This window comes from Prionailurus viverrinus, chromosome C1 (assembly GCF_022837055.1).
Source record: "Prionailurus viverrinus isolate Anna chromosome C1, UM_Priviv_1.0, whole genome shotgun sequence".
NCBI lineage: Eukaryota > Metazoa > Chordata > Mammalia > Carnivora > Felidae > Prionailurus > Prionailurus viverrinus.
The window spans coordinates 30,217,057-30,237,967 of record NC_062568.1 but is presented as its reverse complement, the minus strand read 5'-3'; the positions used below and the strand labels follow the sequence as shown (position 1 = coordinate 30,237,967).

Sequence of the window (20,911 nt, the reverse complement as noted above, 5' to 3'; positions counted from 1 at the left end):
AGAATCATGACTTTTCTCCTTTATATCTGGTTTCATCAATGTTTTTTCTCAGTTTTTCTTCCATTTCATATTTCATTGGTGTCTGCTCTTTATTATTTCCTTTATTTTACTTTTTAAAAATTGAGATATATTTTTCCTTTCTGTTAATGTGGTGACTTCAGTTTATTTGCGTTAAACCAAATTTTTATGTCACAAATTCCACTTGGTCATGGTGTATTATTCTTCCTATATATTGATGGATATGATTTGCTAACATTTTCGTTAATTTTTTTATCTGTATTTATAAGGGATATTGGTCTATAAACTTCTTACTGTAATTTTGATGGGTTTTGATAAGTGTTGTGCTGGCTTTGTAAAATGAAGAAATATTCCCTCTTCATTTTTTGAGTTTGTAAAACTGGTATCTCTCCAGTAAGTGTTTGAAAGAATTAATAAGATAGGTAATTTGGATGTGAGTTTTTAATTAATTTATTTAAAAAAAAAAATTTTTTTTTTAACGTTTTATTTATTTTTGAGACAGAGAGAGACAGAGCATGAACGGGGGAGGGGCAGAGAGAGAGGGAGACACAGAATCGGAAGCAGGCTCCAGGCTCTGAGCCATCAGCCCAGAGCCCGACGCGGGGCTCGAACTCACCGACCGCGAGATCGTGACCTGAGCTGAAGTCGGACGCTTAACCGACTGAGCCACCCAGGCGCCCCGAGTTTTTAATTTATTAATTTGATTTCTTAAATAAATATGGAGCTTTTCAGATTTTCTAGTTCTTTTTAAGTCAATTTAGAAAATGTTTGTTTTTCCAGAAAATCATCCATTTTATCTAGGCAGTCAAGTTTTTTGTTATAAAGTTGTTTATAAAATGCCCTTATTATACGTTTTTTAAAACGTTTTTAACGTTTATTCATTTTGAGAGACAGAGCGTGAGTGGGGGAGGGGCAGAGAGAGAGGGAGACACAGAATCTGAAGCAGGCTCCACTCTCTGAACTGTTAGCACAGAGCCTGACACGGGGCTCAAATTCACAAACCAGGACATCGCGACCTGAGCCGAAGTCAGGTGCTTAACCAACTGAGCCACCCAGGTACCCCGCCCTTATTAAACTTTTAATTGTCTGTGAGGACTGTAGTGAGGTTCTTTCTCTCATTCCCGTTATTGGTAATTTATATCTCTCTCTTTTTTTTTTAATTTATCAAGCTAGCCATAGTGTTGTCAGTTTTATTGATCCCTTAAAAACCCAGCTTCTGGGGCGCCTGGGTGGCGCAGTCGGTTAAGCGTCCGACTTCAGCCAGGTCACGATCTCGCGGTCCGTGAGTTCGAGCCCCGCGTCGGGCTCTGGGCTGATGGCTCAGAGCCTAGAGCCTGCTTCCGATTCTGTGTCTCCCTCTCTCTCTGCCCCTCCCCCGTTCATGCTCTGTCTCTCTCTGTCCCAAAAGTAAATAAACGTTGAAAAAAAAAATTAAAAAAAAAAAACAAAAAACCCAGCTTCTGATTTTTTAAATATTTCTTTTTAGTTTTTCTTCCATTTCATACTTCACTGGTGTCTGCCCCTTCATTTATTTATTTATTTATTTATTTATTTATTTATTTATTTAAATGTATATTTATTTTTGGAGAGACAGAATCTGAGTGGGGGAGGGGCAGAGAGAGAGAGGGAGACACAGAATCCAAAGCAGGCTCCAGTCTCTGAGCTGTCAGCACAGAGCCCCAATGCAGGGCTCCAACTCACAGACCAGAAGATCACGACCTGAGCTGAAGTTGGATGCTTAACTGACTGAGCCACCCTGGTGCCCCAAGTATCTGCTCTTTATTATTTCCTTTCTTCTACTTATTTTTTAAAATTGAGATATAATTCACATAACAAAGTTTTCCATAACTGGAAATACACCCTTTTAAAGTGTATAGTACAGTGGATTTGACTGATTGATTGATTGATTGGTTGATTGATTGATTTAGAGAGCAAGCACAGGGGAGAGACAGAATCTTAAGCCAGCTCCACACTCCACACAAAGCCTAACGTGGGGCTTGATCTTATGACTGGGAGATCGTAACCTGAGCCAAATCAAGAGTTGGATGCTTAACCAACTGAGCCCCCAGGCGCCCCACAGGGGATTTTAATATATTCACAAAATTTGCAATCCTCACCACTGTGTAATTCCAGAATATTTTCATTACATCAGAAAGAAAGCCTGTATCCATCAACAGTCACTTCCCATTCTCCTCTTCTCCAGCCCCTGGCAACCACTAATCTGTTTTTTGTCTGTCTCTATGGATTTGCCTGTTTTGGACATTTCATATCAATGGAATCACACAATATGTGGCCTTTTGTGTCTGGCCTCCTTCACTTAGCATACTATTTTCAAGTTTCATCCATGTTGTAGCATGTATTAGTACTTCATTCATTTTTATGACAGAATAATTTTCAGTTATTTGCATCTACCATATTTTGTTTACCCATTCATCAGTTAATGAACATTTGTGCTGTTGTTACTTTTTGGCTATTATGAGCAATGGTACTATGACTATTCATACAAAAGTTTTTGTGTGGACATAGTTTTCAGCTTATGCCTACAAGTAGAATTGCTGAGTCCTATAATAACTGTATGTTTAACTTTTGGAGGAACCACCAAACTGTTTGCCAAAGCTGCTGCATTGTTTTACATTTCTATCAGCAAAGTATTAGGAACCCAATTTCTTTACATCCTCACCAACACTTGTTATTACCAGTCCTTTTGATTACAGCCATTGTAGTGGGTATGAAGTGGTATTTCATTGTGGTTTTGATTTGGATTTCCCTAATGATTAATGATACTGAGAATATTTGCATAATGAGCATATTTTCATGATCATTTTATATCAGGATCATTCTGTCGGTTATCTTTTTCTCTTGAATTTGAATACTTTTTCCTGTTGCTTTATATTTTGAATAATATTGGATTGTATCCTGGATATTGTAAATCCTGTGTTGTAGAAAGTCTGGATTCAGGTGTTTTCCTCCAACAAGTTTGATGTTTTTATTTTAGGCAGTTGCCTTGTCTGAACTCAAATTTATTATTTCCCTGTGAGGGGCAACATATGAAATCTCATTTCAGTTCGTTTATCCTTAGCGGGGTTGGTTGCAATCTTCTTCACATATTTGTGATTTATGGGTCAGCCAGAGATTGAGGGGGGGCAGTTTACACACAAAATTTGGCCTTCCCCTCTCTATCTCATCTGTTATTTCCCCCATCACACACATTTTGCAGCTGTCACAATTATCCCTAATTTTGACCTTGAATCAATAAGAATGTAGACTTCTAACTTTTTAAAAATGTGGCACTGGCTGAGGTTGTAAGCTCATCTTTTTTTAAGTGCTTTTTGTTTACTTTCCAGTTACTTCAGGTTGTTTTTAAAAATGTACATATTTTTAAAATGTTTATTTTTGAGAGAGAGAAAGAGAGGGAGGGGCAAAGAGTGGAAGACAGAATCCCAAGCAGGATCTGAGCTGACAAGCCCAAATCACGGCTTAAACTCACCAACTGTGAGATCATGACCTGAGCCAAGATGAAGAGTCAGACACTTAACTGACTGAGCCACCCAGGCACCCCATTTTTTAAAAATATTTTATCCAGAATTTATAGTCATTATGTTTGATAGAGTTGACTTAAAAATAGCTATTCAGCCATTACCAGAAGCAGAACCTCTCTCCTCTCTGTTTATTTTTGTTGACTTGTTTTTTCAAGTGGCATAGAAATTACTTCCCAATGGCTATTCTATTTGTTGCTTTTAAATTTTTAACAAATATTTGTCAATATTTATTCTTATTATTGTCAATAATTTTTAAATATCTGTGATTTGTTTGGCATTCAAGGCAAAGTCTTTATTGTTGGAGGATATTAATCCTCATTCTTTGAACTCAAGGTCAGTTTATCAAATTATTTCTGTAGGTTACTGTCTTCCCTCCACCCCCAACTACATTTAACTAACTACTCTAGGAATATGGCTCTAGTTTACATGGATGCCTTTTGGAAACATAGCTAACTTTAGTTCACACATAACTTTACATATAATTGTACTTCTTTGAAACTAGAGAAAGAGTTTTGGGTTGGGTATTCCATAAAATTAATTGTAAGAAAACAAATATTACGTATGATTGAGTATTTGTAAGTATGTCTGAACTTTATTCATTTAATTAGTATTATCCTAAATGGCCAACCAGTGATTATATCAATTATTTCTTTTTGAGGCCGCTGGGGCTCTGGGAGTAAGAAACATTCCTGTTCTATACTATTAGAAACTATCTCTTTCCTACCTATAGTTGTCTTCATTGAACACAGAGAGATACCAGAGTGGGTTTATGGTTGGATCTTAAATAAATAGAATATAAAAAAGAACTATCCATGTAATTTTCTAAATAATGTTTATAAAATACAAAATTCTTCATTCATTTCCACTTGCCTTTAGGGTTCCATTAACTTCAAAAGATGATGATGATGATGATGATGATAAAGAGAAAATACAATATGATGACAATATTATAGCAAAGACATCACCTGATATTCCCTTTTCAGTATCAACAAGACAATCTTTATCAAGTCAGTATAACTTGGAATTGTTATTTCTTAAAGAAAATAATCATCATATGTGTGGTTTAGATGATTCAGACATATTTCTTCTATTGCTATGCTTCCCAAAGATGAATATCAGTATTAATTTTGAATATCAGTATTAAAAAGTTACATTCATCAGATTTTTTTTCTTGAGGCCCAAGGTGTATATGCAGTTAATAAGTTGGACCCTCTTATGTTATAGATATGCTAACTTCTACCATTTAAAACTGCTGGTGAAAAATTTAATTTTTAAGGAAACATGCTGACAAATGTCAGATCCACAGTGGCCTAATACTGTTATTCTGCAAGCAATATTTAGAAATGAATCATCCTGAAGAGCTTTTCTTGGTATCTTATTAGCTTATGAATTGAAAGATACCATATATTTATTTAGTTTCATCTCTCCTTTTCATAGACAATAAAACTGTAGGTCTAGATAGATTTAGTGACTTTTTCAAGATCATAGTCAAAACAAAAACTTGGGCCTGGAAAATGGTTGAGCCAGAGAAAATGATGACACTTATGTTTTATTTATGTGGTTATTTCTAAAATAATAATCCTTCAGTGGAGTCTGGCTTATGTATTTGTCATAGATTTACAGATTGGATTATAGAACCATAGGTATATTTCATTTAGAACTTAGAATTGTTTTTCCTTTATAAAAATTGATGTGTGTGTGTGTGTGTGTGTGTGTGTGTGTGTGTGTGTATATATATATATACACACACATAAATTTTCATATAAATATTTATATAAATATTAGCTGCCTGCTGATAGCCTTTTGATAGTAATCCTTATCAGAGTTATCACTTTTATTTGGGTTCATTTGCTGGCCTCCTCCCATTTTAGAAATACATGCTAATGGCTCTGTTATCAGCTATATTCCCCAGTACTATTGGGGCCAAGATAGAGTGAATTCTAAGTATATATTTTCCATAGATACAAATGTAATGACTTGTGAATACTCTGATCATTTCTACTTTATTTTCATTAGTGTAGATTCTTTATAGTATCTGAACAGAACATATTGTCAGAAATCCTCTCTGTGAAACAGTTTGATATTTAATCTAATTTGTTTAAAATAACAAATTCCTTGCCATTACTTATTTCTGAATTTTCTTTCCTCTTATTTTATAGAAAATCATTTCCACTCAGACCAAAGTTCCAAGAATTCTCTAATGAGTGAGATTAGAAATGCCCAGTCAATCAGCCACAGAAAGGAGAAACCATCTCCTAGTAATATAACTGAAAGGAAAAAACGTGTATCATCTTGGGAATCAAATAATCCTTCTACTGACAGTCTTCATGTGATGGATTTAGGTCAACAACAGATTTCAAGTCGAGAATTTAATTGGCATGAGATAAATGATTGTACTAATGAAACAAATATCAAAATGCAGAGAAACATACAGTGCCTTCCTGACTCATCTGAGTCTACAAGTGAACCAGCTGCAGAGTACATGAATCCATTTCAGGGTAGTGATGACTATCAGTTGCAGAAAACTGTATATGATGCTGACATGGATTTAACTGCTGGTGAAGTAAGCAAAATTGTTACAGTTTCAACAGGCGCTAAAAATAGAAGTGATAAAAAATCAAATGATTGTGAAATAAAAACTTTCAGAAAAGTGAAAGATTCAAGTTCTGAAAAAAAGAGAGAAAGATCTAAGAGACAATTTAAAAATAGTTCAGATATTGATATTGAGGAAAAGATTGAAAATGGACCAGAAAAAAAATCAGTTGTCGTGGATGGCAAAGGGAATTCAGAAGATCCAAATTTTATTTTCAGTGCTGAGCAGCTGACTCAGTTGAACATACTGAAGGAAGTAACCCTTCATAATGGCTTTGATCAAGATGACAGGGAAAGTATACAGCATAATAAAAAAAAGAAGAGAATACATGTAACAAATGAACAAGAGGAAACCAACTCTTTCTCCCAAAGTTCAGATAAATTCCAGCAGGAGAGTAAATTTGATATGGGTCAGAGTTCTGTAGCTTATCATAAAAGTAAAGCTTCTAGACAGACATTTGTGATTCATAAGTTAGAAAAAGGTAACTTATTCCCAAACCAAAAAAGTAATGAAACCACTTCTGAAAACCTAGAAGTCACAAGTGAATTTCAAACAGCCGATCTTTCCACCAAAGATAATGGAAGTTTATGTGATTATAAGACCCAGAATATGTCGTATTTGAGAAAGCATGTCACTGATAAGCAACCTACTCAGCAACATCAATCAAAAATAAATGAGAAGCTTAGGCAGAAAGTAAATCGGAGGACAGAAATAATTTCTGAATCAAACCAAGTATATGGGGATAGTGGTAAAGATGTGTATGGCCCAGAAAAAGGTAACTTTTCCTTCCAAACCCAAGAGGATAAAGAAACCATGTCTGGAAACCTAGAAGTTTCAGATGAGTTTCAAAAACCTGTTGTTACCACCATTGATAATGGAAACCTGTATGATTGTGAGATCCAAAATGTGTTGGATATGCAAAAGCAGATCACTAATGTGTACCCTGTTCAGCAAAATGAATCAAAAGTTAATAAGAATCTCAGGCAGAAAGTAAATCGGAAGACAGAAATAATTTCTGAAATGAATCATTTAGATAATGGCAAAAATGTGTATTGCCCAGAAAAGGGTAATTCTTTCTTCCTAACCCAGAAAGATAAAGAAATCATCCCTGAAAATCTAAAAGACCCAAGTGAGTTCCAAACACCTGCCCTTTCTACCAAAGATAGTAGAAAACTATACGATTATGAGACTCAAAATGTTCTAGGAGTGAAAAAGCATATCCATGATATGCAACCTACTTGTCAAAATGAATCAAAAATAGATAAGAAACTTAGGCAAAAGGTGTGTCGGAAGACAGAAATAATTTCTGAAATCAACCAAGTATATGAGAATAATGACAAAGACATACATGACCCAGAAAAAGATAACTTACTTTCTCTAACCCAAAAGGAAAAAGAAACCATCCCTGAAAACCCAGAAGACTTAAATGAATTTCAGATAGCTGATCCTTCCACTGAAGGTAATAGGAACCTATGTCATGAGACTCAAAACATTTTGGGGGTGAAAAAACATGTTACCGATATGCCACTTGCAAAGCAAAATGAATCAAAAATAAATAAGAGGCTCAGACAGAAAGTAAATCGGAAGACAGAAATAATTTTAGAAATGAACCGAGTAAATGAGTTTAAAAAAAAAGGCGTGCATGACCCAGAAGAAGGTAACTTCTTTTCCGTATCCCAAACAGATAAAGAAACTATTTATGAAAACCTAGAAGTCACAAGTGAATTACAAACAGCTTATCTTTCCACACAAAATAATGGAAATTTGTATGATTATGAGACACAGAATGTGTTGGATTTGAAAAAGCATGTCACTGATATGCGACCTGCTCAACAGAATGAATCAAAAATAAATAAGAAACTTAGACAGAAAGTAAATCAGAAGACAGAAATAATTTCTGAAAGGTGCCCCATATATGGGGATAATGATAAAGATGTGCATGATCAAGAAAGCTATATAAATGGTCTGGATTTTCAAGTAAATAAATCTAAACAAATACTTGAATGCCAAGGTATTATCAGTGGGTACTCTATGGAAATTGATAGCCATGAAAAGGAAAACTGTGATCAAATTTCAAATCTTTACAAACTAGTTAAAAAGCATGGGAAAGAATCTTCAGGAAAGACAACGATTTTGGCCAAAGGTAAAAAATCTATTTTGCAGTTAGCAGATTCTTTACAGACATCTGTCTCAGAATCAGGTTTAAAATCTATTACTAATGAAGCAGATTCTGATCCTGGTAAGCAGCAGAATCCAAAGGAAAGAACTACAACTCTGAATGAAAAAAAGAAAAACATTCCCTTTGTGAAAGTGATAAAAGAAGGAGAGTGCCAGGTTAGAAAAGTTAACAAAACGGCATCTAAATCAAAGAAAAGGAAGATCTTCATCTATCCTTCTTCAGATAACCATGAAGTAATGCAGGTAATATCTGACACTGATCGGGGAATATCAGTTGAATCTGAACAGGCTAATGAGGAAAAAATTTTGGAAAATGAGAAAGTTGTCAAAATGAAGCCAGACTTTTACACAAAGGCATTTGAATCTTTGTCTCAGGTATATTCACCTAACATACAAGATTCTTCCTTTAACAGTGTTCCTGGGGATTCAGTACCTCTAAGTATTTCTTCTAGTAAAAATCTGATAATAAAAGAAAGTTTTGCCCTGGAGAGCTCACCAATCTTTCAAGTAACAGATGATGTACATGAGAAGATGAAAGGGATGAAATTCAAAGTCAACCAGAGAACACAAAAATCAGAAATAGGTAGGTCAAAAGCTGAAGTGATCAAGTTTTAAAAGTGTATTTTCTTTTTTCATTTAACCAATAAAGTATGTCCTGATATTTTTATGGAGTTTAAAATAATATTTAACTGTGTAGCTGATCTATAGAAACAATATACAGTATTTGTTTTGTGTGTGTGACTTATTTCACTTAGCATAATGCCTTCAAGATCCTTCTGTATTTTTTTTTTTTTTGGTATTGTTTCAAATGGTAGGATTTCCTCATTTTTTATGGGTGAAAAATATTCATAGCGTGTATATATATGTTCTATATATTTGTGTGTGTGTGTGTGTGTGTGTGTGTGTGTGTGTGTGTATATGCACACACATACATGCACACACCCAACTTCTTTATCCATTCATCCATCAATGGACATATCTTGGCTATTGTAAATAATGCCTCTCTGAACATGGGGGTGCAGATATCTTCTAAAGTTTGAGAACACCAGGATTTTGGTGTATAAAGCTATTCCAGGTAGAAGGAATATTGAAGCAGATGAAGTGCAAAAGTTTGAGTTGCAGGCCATTATAGAGGACTGGTGAGTCATCTTTCATCTCTATATTCCTCGTGGTGCCTTTCACAGAGTAAACAATTGATAACAAATGTTGAATGAATGTGTAGTAATTTGTATGATTCTGTGAATCAAGACTTGTGACTTGTAGGGGCGCCTGGGTGGCGCAGTCGGTTAAGCGTCCGACTTCAGCCAGGTCGCGATCTCGAGGTCCATGAGTTCGAACCCCGCGTCAGGCTCTGGGCTGATGGCTCGGAGCCTGGAGCCTGTTTCCGATTCTGTGTCTCCCTCTCTCTCTGCCCCTCCCCCGTTCATGCTCTCTCTCTGTCCCAAAAAAAATAAATAAACTTTGAAAAAAAAAATTAAAAAAAAAAAAAAAAAAAGACTTGTGACTTGTGAAAAATTTTTATCAGCCTATATGTGGCTTCAGGATAAAATATAGTTTGATACTTTGTTTAAAATATTAAATCTCTTTTCCTCTCATTGCTGGAAAAAACACCTGATTTATAAATAATTTCAGTGCTACTATTATAATATTTAAAATTACAACTTAGTAATTGTTAAGTTTAAAAATTTGCTGTCAGCTATTTGCAAACCACAAATATCCCATATCTATTTCTATATGGGAGATATCCCGTATCTCTCTCTCTATGCTTATAGTGAAAATAATATTCTTTTCAGGTGGTAGAACACTGCAGGACTTGACAAATACCAGTTTTATTTCAAATAACACTGCTAACGCTGAAAATAAGTCAGAAAATCCATCTTTAGAGCTACCAAGCCGAAGAAGAAGGTGTACTCCTCTCTATTTAAAAGAGCCAAATCTCAAAAGGTAAGTATTTCAGTGATATTAAAGTGATTTCAGTATGATAATATAAAATATATGCTTTAAAAGAAATTCCTGCCTGAATTGTATTTGAACACTTCTGAATATCAGTAGATTTTTGATATATAACAACCACAGTAATGATCTAGATGAGATTTGAAGAAATATCTTCTTTTATTCTTTGAACAGGCTTTGTAAAAAACTGCTGTCTATGATTTGCATAGCACTATTTCCATGTCTGTTATCTTCATTAGTTTTCTACCTTGTTCCCTAGAAAAATTGAAAGTGGCTTTATTTGTTCTTTGGCCTTAAAGACTAATAGTCTTCTTTCTTTTTAAAAATATCAAGTTTCCGGGGTGCCTGGGTGGCTCAGTCAGTAAAGCATCCGACTTCAGCTCAGGTCATGATCTCACAGTCCGTGAGTTTGAGCCCCGCGTCAGGCTCTGTGTTGATAGCTCAGACCCTGGAGCCTGTTCAGATTCTGTGTCTCCCTTTCTCTGACCCTCCCCCGTTCATGCTCTGTCTCTCTCTGTCTCAAAAATAAATAAACGTTAAAAAAAAATTTTTAAAATATCAAATTTCCCCAACAAAGAGAACAAGTACTCCTCCTATTTATACATTACTCAGCTTCAATAGTTATCAATATTTTGCCTTATTTATTTCGTCTGTCCTTTTTTGTTGTATTTTTTTTTTTAATGTTTTTATTTGTTTTTGAGAGAGAGGGAGAACGAGTGAGCACAAGTTGGGGCAGAGAGAGGAAGACACAGAATCCAAAGCAGGCTCCAGGCTCTGAGCTGTCAGCACAGAGCCAAATGTAGGGCTCAAGCCATGAGATCATGGCTGAGCCTGAGCTGAAGTTGGATGCTTAACCAACTGAGACACCCAGGCACCCCTGTTATAGTATTTTTAAAGCAAATCCCTAATATTGGGTCATTTATTCCAAAAGCACTTCTATATATATCTCTCTTAAAAAAAGGAACTTCTTAACAAACTTCTTAACAAAACTAGAAAACCATGATCACATCAATTATCAATATGAATTATTAACAATCTCTTATTGTCATCTAATTACCAATCCCTATTCAAATTCCCTTAATTATCTCAAAAAATGTCCAGATGCCTTGTACGTGTATTTTATTGAAAATCTCACTTAAATTTTTTTTTTAAATTTTTTTTTCAACGTTTTTTATTTATTTTTGGGACAGAGAGAGACAGAGCATGAACGGGGGAGGGGCAGAGAGAGAGGGAGACACAGAATCGGAAGCAGGCTCCAGGCTCCGAGCCATCGGCCCAGAGCCTGACGCGGGGCTCGAACTCACGGACTGCGAGATCGTGACCTGGCTGAAGTCGGACGCTTAACCGACTGCGGCACCCAGGCGCCCCTAAAATTTTTTTTTTAAATGTTTGTTTATTTTGGAGAGAGAGAGAGAATGAACAGGGGAGGGGCAGAGAGAGAGGGAGAGAGAATCCCAAGCAGACTCTGCGCTCTCAGCACAGAGCCCGATGTGGGGCTCAAACTCAACAAACTGTGAGATCATTACCTGAGCCAAAATCAAGTCTGACACTTAACCAACTGAACCATCCAGGCGCCCCTCATTTTTTTGAAAAGGGTAAATGAAGGGGCCCCTGGGTGGCTCAGTCGGTTGAGCGGCCGACTTCGGCTCAGGTCACGATCTCGCGGTCTGTGAGTTCGAGCCCCGCGTCGGGCTCTATGCTGACAGCTTGGAGCCTGGAGCCTGTTTCCGATTCTGTGTCTCCCTCTCTCTGACCCTCCCCCGTTCATGCTCTGTCTCTCTCTGTCTCAAAAATAAATAAACGTTAAAAAAAATAAAAAAAAAAAAGAAGGGTAAATGAAGTAGCTTGTTTTGCAGAACCTGATCATATTTGGGATCATATTTTCAAAAAGAGAAAAGTAGTCTTAAATGTTCTTGTCCTTTGCATTGTTTCAGTGTTTGCTTCTTTTATAAATGAAAACTGTTGATGGTTCTGACAGGTATTTTAAGACAACCAGCACATGGTAGCAATACAAAGGAGTTATGGTAGAAGAGAAACAAAAGTGAAGTAAAGGATCAAAGCGTTTTTTAAATAAAACTACTTTATCGAGTTATATTTCACACACCATCCATATCAACATTTAAAGTGTATACTTCAGGGCTACCTGGGTGGCTCACTTGGTTAAGCGTCTGCCTCTTGATCTCATGGTTTGTGGGATCCAGCCCCATGTCTGGCTTTGTGTTGATAGCACAGAACCTGCTTGGTGTTCTCTCTCTCCCTCTCTCTCTGCCCCTCCCCAATGCTCATGTGCGCTCTCCCTCTCTTTCTCGAAATAAATAAACTTTAAAAAAAGTATATACTTAAGTGTTTTTGTAGTATATTCACAGATATGCATACCATTACCACAATTTTAGAACATTTCTTCATCTCAAAAAGAAACCCCATGCCATTACCCAATATTCCCATACCCCCCAGCCCTAGGTGACCATTCACCTACTTCCTATCTCAGTAGATTTCCCTCTTATGAATGTTTCATATGAGTGGAATCATAATATGTGGTCTTTGTGACTGGCTTCTTACATTTGGCATAATGTTTTCAGGTTTTATCCATTGTCATAGCATGTATCAGTATTTCATTTCTTTCTAGGACTGAATAATAATCTATCATATAGATAATAACACATTTTATTTATTCACTTGTCTCTTGATAGACATTTGTTTGTTTCCATCTTTTGGTTATTATCAATAATCTTGCTATAAAGATCATTTGCAAGTTTTTGTGTCTACATATGTTTTGGTTTCTCTTGGGTATATGCCTAGTTATGGAATTCCTGGCTCATATGATAACTCTGTTTAATCATTTGAAGACTGCTGACTGTTTTGCAAAGCTGCTGCACCATTTTATTCACATTATCACCAGCGATGTATGAGGATTCTGATTTCTCAATTTCCTTGCCTGCACACTTGTTATTTGTTTTTTGATGATTCTAACCATAATAATGAGTGTAAAGTAGTGGCATATAATAGTTTTGATTTGTATTTCTCTGATGAATAATGATGTTGAGCATCTTTTCATGTGTTTATTGGCCATTTGTATATCTTCTTCAAAGAAAAATGTATTCAGATCTTTCTCCCTTTTTTTCAATTGGGTTATCTTTTTTGTTACTGAGTTGCAAGTTACACTTTTTTATTTTGAACTAATTTTAGGTTTATCAAAGAGTTATAAAAATAGCATAGAGCTTCCTCACCCAGCTTTGCTTAATTTTAACACAGTACAATGATCTAAATTAGAAAATTAGCATTGGCACATTATTGTCAACTGTAAACGATAGTTGTCCATTATCATCCTTTGCTGTTTTAGAATCCAGGATCTTACCTTGCATATAGTTGTTGTTTTTCCTTAGCCTCCTCCAGCCTATGACAGTTCCTTATTCCTTCCTTTTCCTTTTATGACTTTGACAATTTGAAGACTAGTGGTCAGTTATTTTGTAGAATATCCCTTAGTTTGGTTTGTCTTTTGTTTTCTCATGATTACAATGCAGTTTTGCATTTTGGGCAAGAATTCTGCAGAGATGGTGTGTCCTCATTGCATCATATGAAGGGGGTTCATCGTGTCAGTTTGTCTCCGTATTGTTAACCTTGATCACTTGATTGAGGAGGTGTCTGCTGGGTTGTTTTTTTTTTTTTTTCCACTATAAAGTTACTATCTTTTCCTTTGTCGGTGATGAACATTGGAGAAGTTGCTTTGAATCTGTGCATCCTGTTTTTCCTCAAACTTTCACCCACTAATTTTAGCATCCATTGATGGATCTTGCCTACAACAGTTCTATTTCTTCCTAATAGTGGTTTTCTGTCTCCCTCTTTCCTTCTACATTTATTGGAATTCTGTAAGGAAAAGCTGTTCTTTCTCTCTCATTTATTTATATCACTGTTGACTCATGGATGCTTATTCTGTAAGTTAAAATCTAATACTATCAATAGTTATTTTATTGCTCAGATAATTCCAGCTTGGCTATTAGGATTTCCTTTATGGTGGCTTCCTTCTGTGTTCTTTTAACAAGACCATACTATATTTTGAGCGCTTCCTTCCTTTCTGACACAAGATGTTCGAGGGTCATCTTAGTGTTTTTCCTACCCCAACTCCCAAATCAGACACGTTTTCAAAGATCCTGTTTCCTTTGATTGAAGAATTTTATTTAGAAACCATGATCTGGGCACTGGGTACTTTTAATATTTATATTGTGTTGCATTAGTTGGCTATATTACTGCATAACAGTGTTACCATAAACCTAGTAGCCTAAAACAACATACATTTATTACTCTCAGTTTCTGTGGACCAGGAAGCTGGACTGGCTTAATTGGGTGCTCTACTTAATGTCTCACAAAGCTGTAATTAAGATGTTTTCCAAGATGGTTCTCATCTGGAAGCTCCACTGTGGGAGAATCTGCTTTCAAGGTCACACAGATTGTTGGCAAAATTTATTTCCTTGTAGTTATGGGACAGAGGGCCCCAGCTTCATGCTGCTGGCTGGAGGCTGTCCTCAACTCCTAGAGGCCACTCTCAGCTCCTTGCCAAATGGCCTCCCAAAATGGTTCCTTATTTCAAAACTAACTAGAGTCTGTAGAGCAAATCCTTTAGCAAACAGAGTATTATATGGTGAAATGTCATCTTAGAAGTGAGACATCCCATCACCTTTGCCATATTGGTTAAATGCGAGTCACAGTTCCTTAAAGAGAGGGAGTTAACCCAAGGGCATGAACATCATTATGAGTGTGTTGGGAGGGATCTTCTTAGAGGCTGGTTACCACAGGGGTCATTGCTGTTAGGCCCTCTCAGCAGACAGAGCTAGGAAATGTATGTATGTATGCTAATCCCTACGTATACACACTTTCATATTTTTCTATTTGTATATGTAGTAAAAACAATGAGTTTATATTGTTATCTCTGATTCCAGTTCAACACCACAGGGTTCATTTTAGCTTTGCTTATTCATGATTTCTTCATCAGCAAGAAGCATGGCTTTCATTATCTATAATACATTTCCTTATTTTTTCATTTGTAGCATACACATAAAGTAGTTTCAGAATTGCTGACTCCTATCCCTGTGAGAAACATATTTACTAACTAGATTATAACACTTAGATTTGGTTCTTTTTGTCATGGTTTAGTTCTTTTCCTTACCATAACACCTTTCCAAAGTAGTTATGTTATTCACTTGTAATTTATTTAGGTACATTTGTTATTGTTGGTATTCCATTTTCTTCTGTTTCTTGGTAGGTTTTGTTGTTTACCTTGAGGTATGTGAAATATTTGGTTTATACAAATCAAAGCTATTCAAAATGTGTATGCAGAAGTGTGCCTTGGTGGCTCAGGTGGTTGAGTATAAACCAGAATAAATGAATGGATATAAAAAAAGAGAGAAAAAAATGGTATACGCAGAGAATGTCAACTACTTTATCTCATCTACCCTATTCCCATTACCCTCTCTTTCTATCCTATTTTTTCTATATACCTCCTCCTAGGGGTAACCAGTTTCTTTAGTTTCTGGCTTATCCTTCCTAAAGAAATATAGATCCATTTATATTCCCCTTTTTCTTACATAAAGGTAGCATACTATAGCTACTCTGTTGGGCTTTGCTGTTTTTCATTTAACAGTGTATTCTGAAAATCATTCCCTGTCAATTTGTAGAGATTTTCCTTATCCTTTTTTTACAACTGTATAATACTTAATTGTGTATAGATATACTATAGTCATGCAGTAACATTCCTTTATAGCACATTTAGGTTGTTTTCAATATTTTGCCATTATAAGTAATACTACATTGAATAATCTGTGCATATATCTTTTCATATTGTTGGAAGTATATCTTCAAGGTAAATTCCTAAAAGTGGGATTGCAGGGGTGAAAAATGAACACATGTAGTTTTGTTAGGTCTTGCCACACTTCCTTCCAGAAGCTAGTACCAATTTGCATTACCAGCTGCAGCCTATGGCACTGTTGCCCCACATTGTAATCATATGTAATATATTGTCATATTTAAAAATTTTTGCCACTCTGATAAGCGAGAAATGGTATCTTGGTGTTGTTTTATTTGCCTTTCTCTGTAAGTGAATTTAAATGCTTTTCTCATGCTTGGGGGTCATTATATAATCTTTTAGTCTGTTCGTAACTTTTTTGTTTTTTCATTGTGTTTCTGGTCTTTTGTCCCTCAGTTATTAAGAATTCTTTATGTATTAGGGATATTAGCCCTTGTGGTATGTGTAGCCAGTATTTTTTTTTTAGTTTATCATTTATTTTTTTACTTTATATTTTTAATCATGTAAACATTTTAAATTTTTATGTAGTCATTTTTGTCAATCTTTTCTTTCATTCTTTTTGAATTTTAAGTCATAGTTAGAAAGTCTTTCCCTCTACCATGATTAAAGGGGAATTCATCCATATTTTCTTCTAGTATTTATATTGTTTCATTTCTTACATAAAACCCTAGTCCATTTAGAATTTGTTTTCTAGCATGAGATGTAAGATATGGATCTAATTTTGTCTTTTTTCTGAAGGCTACCCGTCTGTACTGGCACCATTCATTTATTAAAAAATACATCCTTATCCCTAAAGATTTGAGATGTCAAACATGTCACATTTTAAATTTCTGTATGTATTTGATGGGGGCTTAATGCTGGACTTTTTATTCTACTGCAGTGATCTACCTGTCTACTATAGAGGCTTTATATGATGTTTTAATGTCTGGTAAGGCTACTGCCTTCTCATAGTTTTTCATTGTTTCCTTGGGTGTTATTACATGCTTATTTTTACATAGAACTTTAGACTTTAGTATTTGCTTGGCAAGCTCAGGGTTTCTCAACCTCAGCACTATTGACATTTTGAGCTAGATATTTCTTTGTTGTGGGAGGCTGTTCTGTGTACTGTAAGATATTTAGCAGTATCCCTGCCTTCCACCCAGTAAATGTCAGTAGTACCCGTCCATTTAAATTAATCAAAAATATTTCTACATGTTGCAAAATGTCACCTAGGGAGCAAAATTGTCCTGAGTTAAAAACGATTGGTCTGGCTTGCTGGTATTTTTATTGGGATTGCATTGAATTTTTACCTTAATTTAGGGAGAACTCAATCTTTCTATTGAGTTGTGCTGTGTAAGAACAGATGTCTTTTCTATTTATTCAAGTCTTCTTGTATAACCTTTAGAAGTGTTTAAAAATGTTCCTCATACAGGTTTTACACATTTCTTGTTAAGTTGATTTGTAGGTAGTCTTCTTTGTTGCTATTATAAATGGACATATAACTTAGACATATATAATCATGCTCAGTATTTATTGTTTGTGAGTATGAAAGGTGTTGAATTCTGTGTAAGTGTATAACTTGCTACTTAACTAAATTTCCTTTATTCTGTATCCCATTGATTCTCTCAAGTAAAACTCAGTGGAAGAGGAATACTTGAGGAGTACTATGAAATCATCTGAGAATAGAGTTAATTTTACTTCTTTACCCATTCATATGCCTCTGATTGATTTCTCTTATTTAATGGCATTGGCTAATACCTCAAGTATAGTTTGACATAGTAACAGGAATAGTGGGCATTCTTGCTTGTTCCTGACTTGAGTGGAAATACCTCTGTTGGGGCGCCTGGGTGGCGCAGTCGGTTAAGCGTCCGACTTCAGCCAGGTCACAATCTCGCGGTCCGTGAGTTCGAGCCCCGCGTCAGGCTCTGGGCTGATGGCTCAGAGCCTGGAGCCTGTTTCCAATTCTGTGTCTCCCTCTCTCTCTCTGCCCCTCCCCCATTCATGCTCTGTCTCTCTCTGTCCCAAAAATAAATAAACGTTGAAAAAAAAAAAAAAAAAAGAAATACCTCTGTTGTCTCTCCATTAAATGAGATAATGGCTTTAGGATGAAGGTGTATATATATATATATATATATATATATATAATTTATGATATTAAGAAAATGTCCCTCAATGTCTACTGAATGTTTTAGTCATGGGTGAGTGTTGCATTGTGTCAAGGACTTTTTCAGTATCTATGAAAAAATAGTATGCTTTATTTCCTTAGATTTATTAACATGGTGTATGATAATAGGTTTTCTAATATTGAACCAAACTTGCATTCCTGGAATAAATCTCACTTGGTCATGGTATATGTTTTTCATAATGTGGTATTGGATTTGCTTTTGTAACTGTGCTGTGAGTACTTGAAAAAGAATATGTATTCTCTATTATCAGAGTATAGAGTTTGAAGTATATTCGTTTGATGTATATTCGTTAAGATTTACCCCTACATTGCTTAGATTTTCTATCTCCTCACTTATTCAATGCTTTGGGACTTAAAAGATAAAGACTTTAAAAAATGTATTTGTATTACCTTCCTGATAACTTCTGCCTCGCCTGTCCTCAATGCTTATGATGATCACTCCATAATACATTGAAGCAGTTTCATTCAGGATCTGTCCTCACTGGGAGCCTATCAGAAGCTGTGATATATACCTGCTGGATGCCATGCCCAATCCAAAAAGAAAATAAAAGGCAGCTGGGTTGTCATCATTCTTAGTATTTATACTAAATGTTTATTGTGATATTTGCTTTTAAAACACTTACCAGCTAAACCATTAACCAAATAATCTGTATGCCCAGTACATCTAAATTAAAATAGAATACTATTTCATTACAGCATTTTGCTATATTTAGAATAGGTAACTCTTTTGAAAGAATTATTAAATTCTATCTAATTACCTAAGGCAGTGGTATCATTGGCTCTGGAGAGGAGTACAAAGGAGAGAAAGAGACCTACTTTATATCTACCATTTATACTTTGTAATTTGGACCCGTGCATGTACATCTTATCTAAAAAACATATATATAATGTAAAGAATAAATACAACCCTACTTCTTATAATGTGACCAACCAGGTGCATGGTCAACCTAAAAATAAAATTACTAGGTAAAATATTAAAAAAACAAAACAAACAAAACCCTTGAACAAATCTGTTAGCTAGAAGAAAAGAAAGTTCATATCAGAAACTAAATGAGAGCAGGAACCCAGAGAGGTAGGTGGACTCTGAAACTGGCTTTTGCCCAAAGGCATTTCTCTAATTAAGTGAACCTAAGTGTTGGATTCACATAGCCTTATGGGGCTGAGGACAGAAGGCATATCCTCAGGTTTAGTTAAAATGAAGAGTCTAATAGTAGATCACCTTCAATAAAGTTAAGCTACTCTCAGTAGGAGAGCAAACTAAAAACAACCTTACCACCAGCTTTTTTAAGCCCCAGGAAATAACTCTGGTACTGAGCTGAGGAGAAAAAAAATCTTCTGAGAATTTGTAACCAAAATCAAACTCTCCTGCATTGCAGCTGGAAATCACAGTATCTGGAAGTCACAGAAAACCTCAAGCTGAGGATTTAGTATTAGTCAATGACTTGTAGTGCCCCCTTTGTCTGTCAGAAGCAAATACAAATATTTTCTAGGGCTCTCCTTCATCTCAGTCATCAACAAATTTTCCACAGATAAAGTTCTGAGGGAAATGAGCAGTTACCTCATAGTAAACCCTACACATGCAAGGGAACAAGGTGCCAGCAGAAGCAACTGATAGCAGGATTAGATACAGAATATAAAATAAGACTGTTTAATGTTTCAGTGAAGGAGAGACTTGGAAATGAATAAAGGTGTTGAAAAAAAACAAGTTAACTAAAGAAGAACAAGCAGGAGATAAACACAGTTCAGGGCAGTGGTTACTTCTTGGGGGACGACGGGGATGTGATCAGAAAGGGGCACACTGGAAGCTTCTGAGGTGTGGTAACATTTCAGTTCTTAACCTGAGTGGTAGGTACATCAACATTTATTTGATTGTTTTTAAGTTATACATTTTCATATTCTCTTTTATGTATGCCAAAGTTAATAATAAAAAAGAAATATATAGTAAAGTATGTAATGTGTAAAATCTAAGCTAGTCAATTTTTCTTAACCCCTATTTTATAATTCCCACAATCGTAGAGTATTCCAAATTATATGATGTAGCCATTTTTTTCTCCATGCTTCACAGCAAAAGTATTAGCTTTGTGTTGTTAGTATTGTTTATCTTCCTTTTTTTCTACTTTGCAGGAAGATGAGAAGATGACGTGAATTTATGGAATCTGGGGTTTTTTTGAATTCTCAAACCATAACAAGTCAAAACAAGGATCAAGAAGATGAAATGCATGATGAAAGCTTTTTTTACCCCCACCTTTTCATGATTGTTAATTTATTCATTCTTATGTTTAGATGTATGTGCATAAAGTATCTATTTTGTAATGTTCAACTTCTATAATCATTTTGGTCAGCCTATAACTTATCTTCCTGTTGGTGTAAGCCTCTTTCAACCGAACAGCCATTAACTAAGCAAAAGCTGTTAACCTTTTAGCCAAATAAAATGTGTTGTGAAAATTTTTTTCATTGGTTATCTTGTTGCTTACCAAGCTATCTTGTTTTGTTTTTAAACCATCCAATACATGTGAACACACAGAAGATTTTAAAAGTTGCCTTCTGCCCTGGCCAGTTTTCTGTCACGCTTCATTCTTATACTTTCAGAATTACCTGTTAGGTGTTGATTTCTGAATTATTTCCATTATATGTAATCTGATGACTTGGCTGAGGGGCTTAACCTTTCA

The 20,911-nt window shown here is 35.4% G+C and overlaps 1 protein-coding gene across 6 annotated transcripts in view; it reads left to right on the top strand.

The window, feature by feature from the left end:
• The window catches only part of SGO2 (shugoshin 2), a 72,395-nt gene extending 51,704 nt beyond the window's left edge, over window positions 1-20,691 (top strand). For all 6 annotated transcript variants that reach the window (XM_047869900.1, XM_047869902.1, XM_047869904.1 and 3 more), the window contains 4 exons: window positions 4,434-4,564; window positions 5,717-8,911; window positions 10,122-10,272; window positions 20,367-20,691. In XM_047869900.1, the coding sequence (XP_047725856.1) occupies window positions 4,434-4,564; window positions 5,717-8,911; window positions 10,122-10,272; window positions 20,367-20,382 (3,493 nt within the window). In that variant the 3' untranslated portion in view covers window positions 20,383-20,691. The remainder of the gene's footprint in view (window positions 1-4,433; window positions 4,565-5,716; window positions 8,912-10,121; window positions 10,273-20,366) is intronic.
• Window positions 20,692-20,911: the final 220 nt, after the last annotated feature.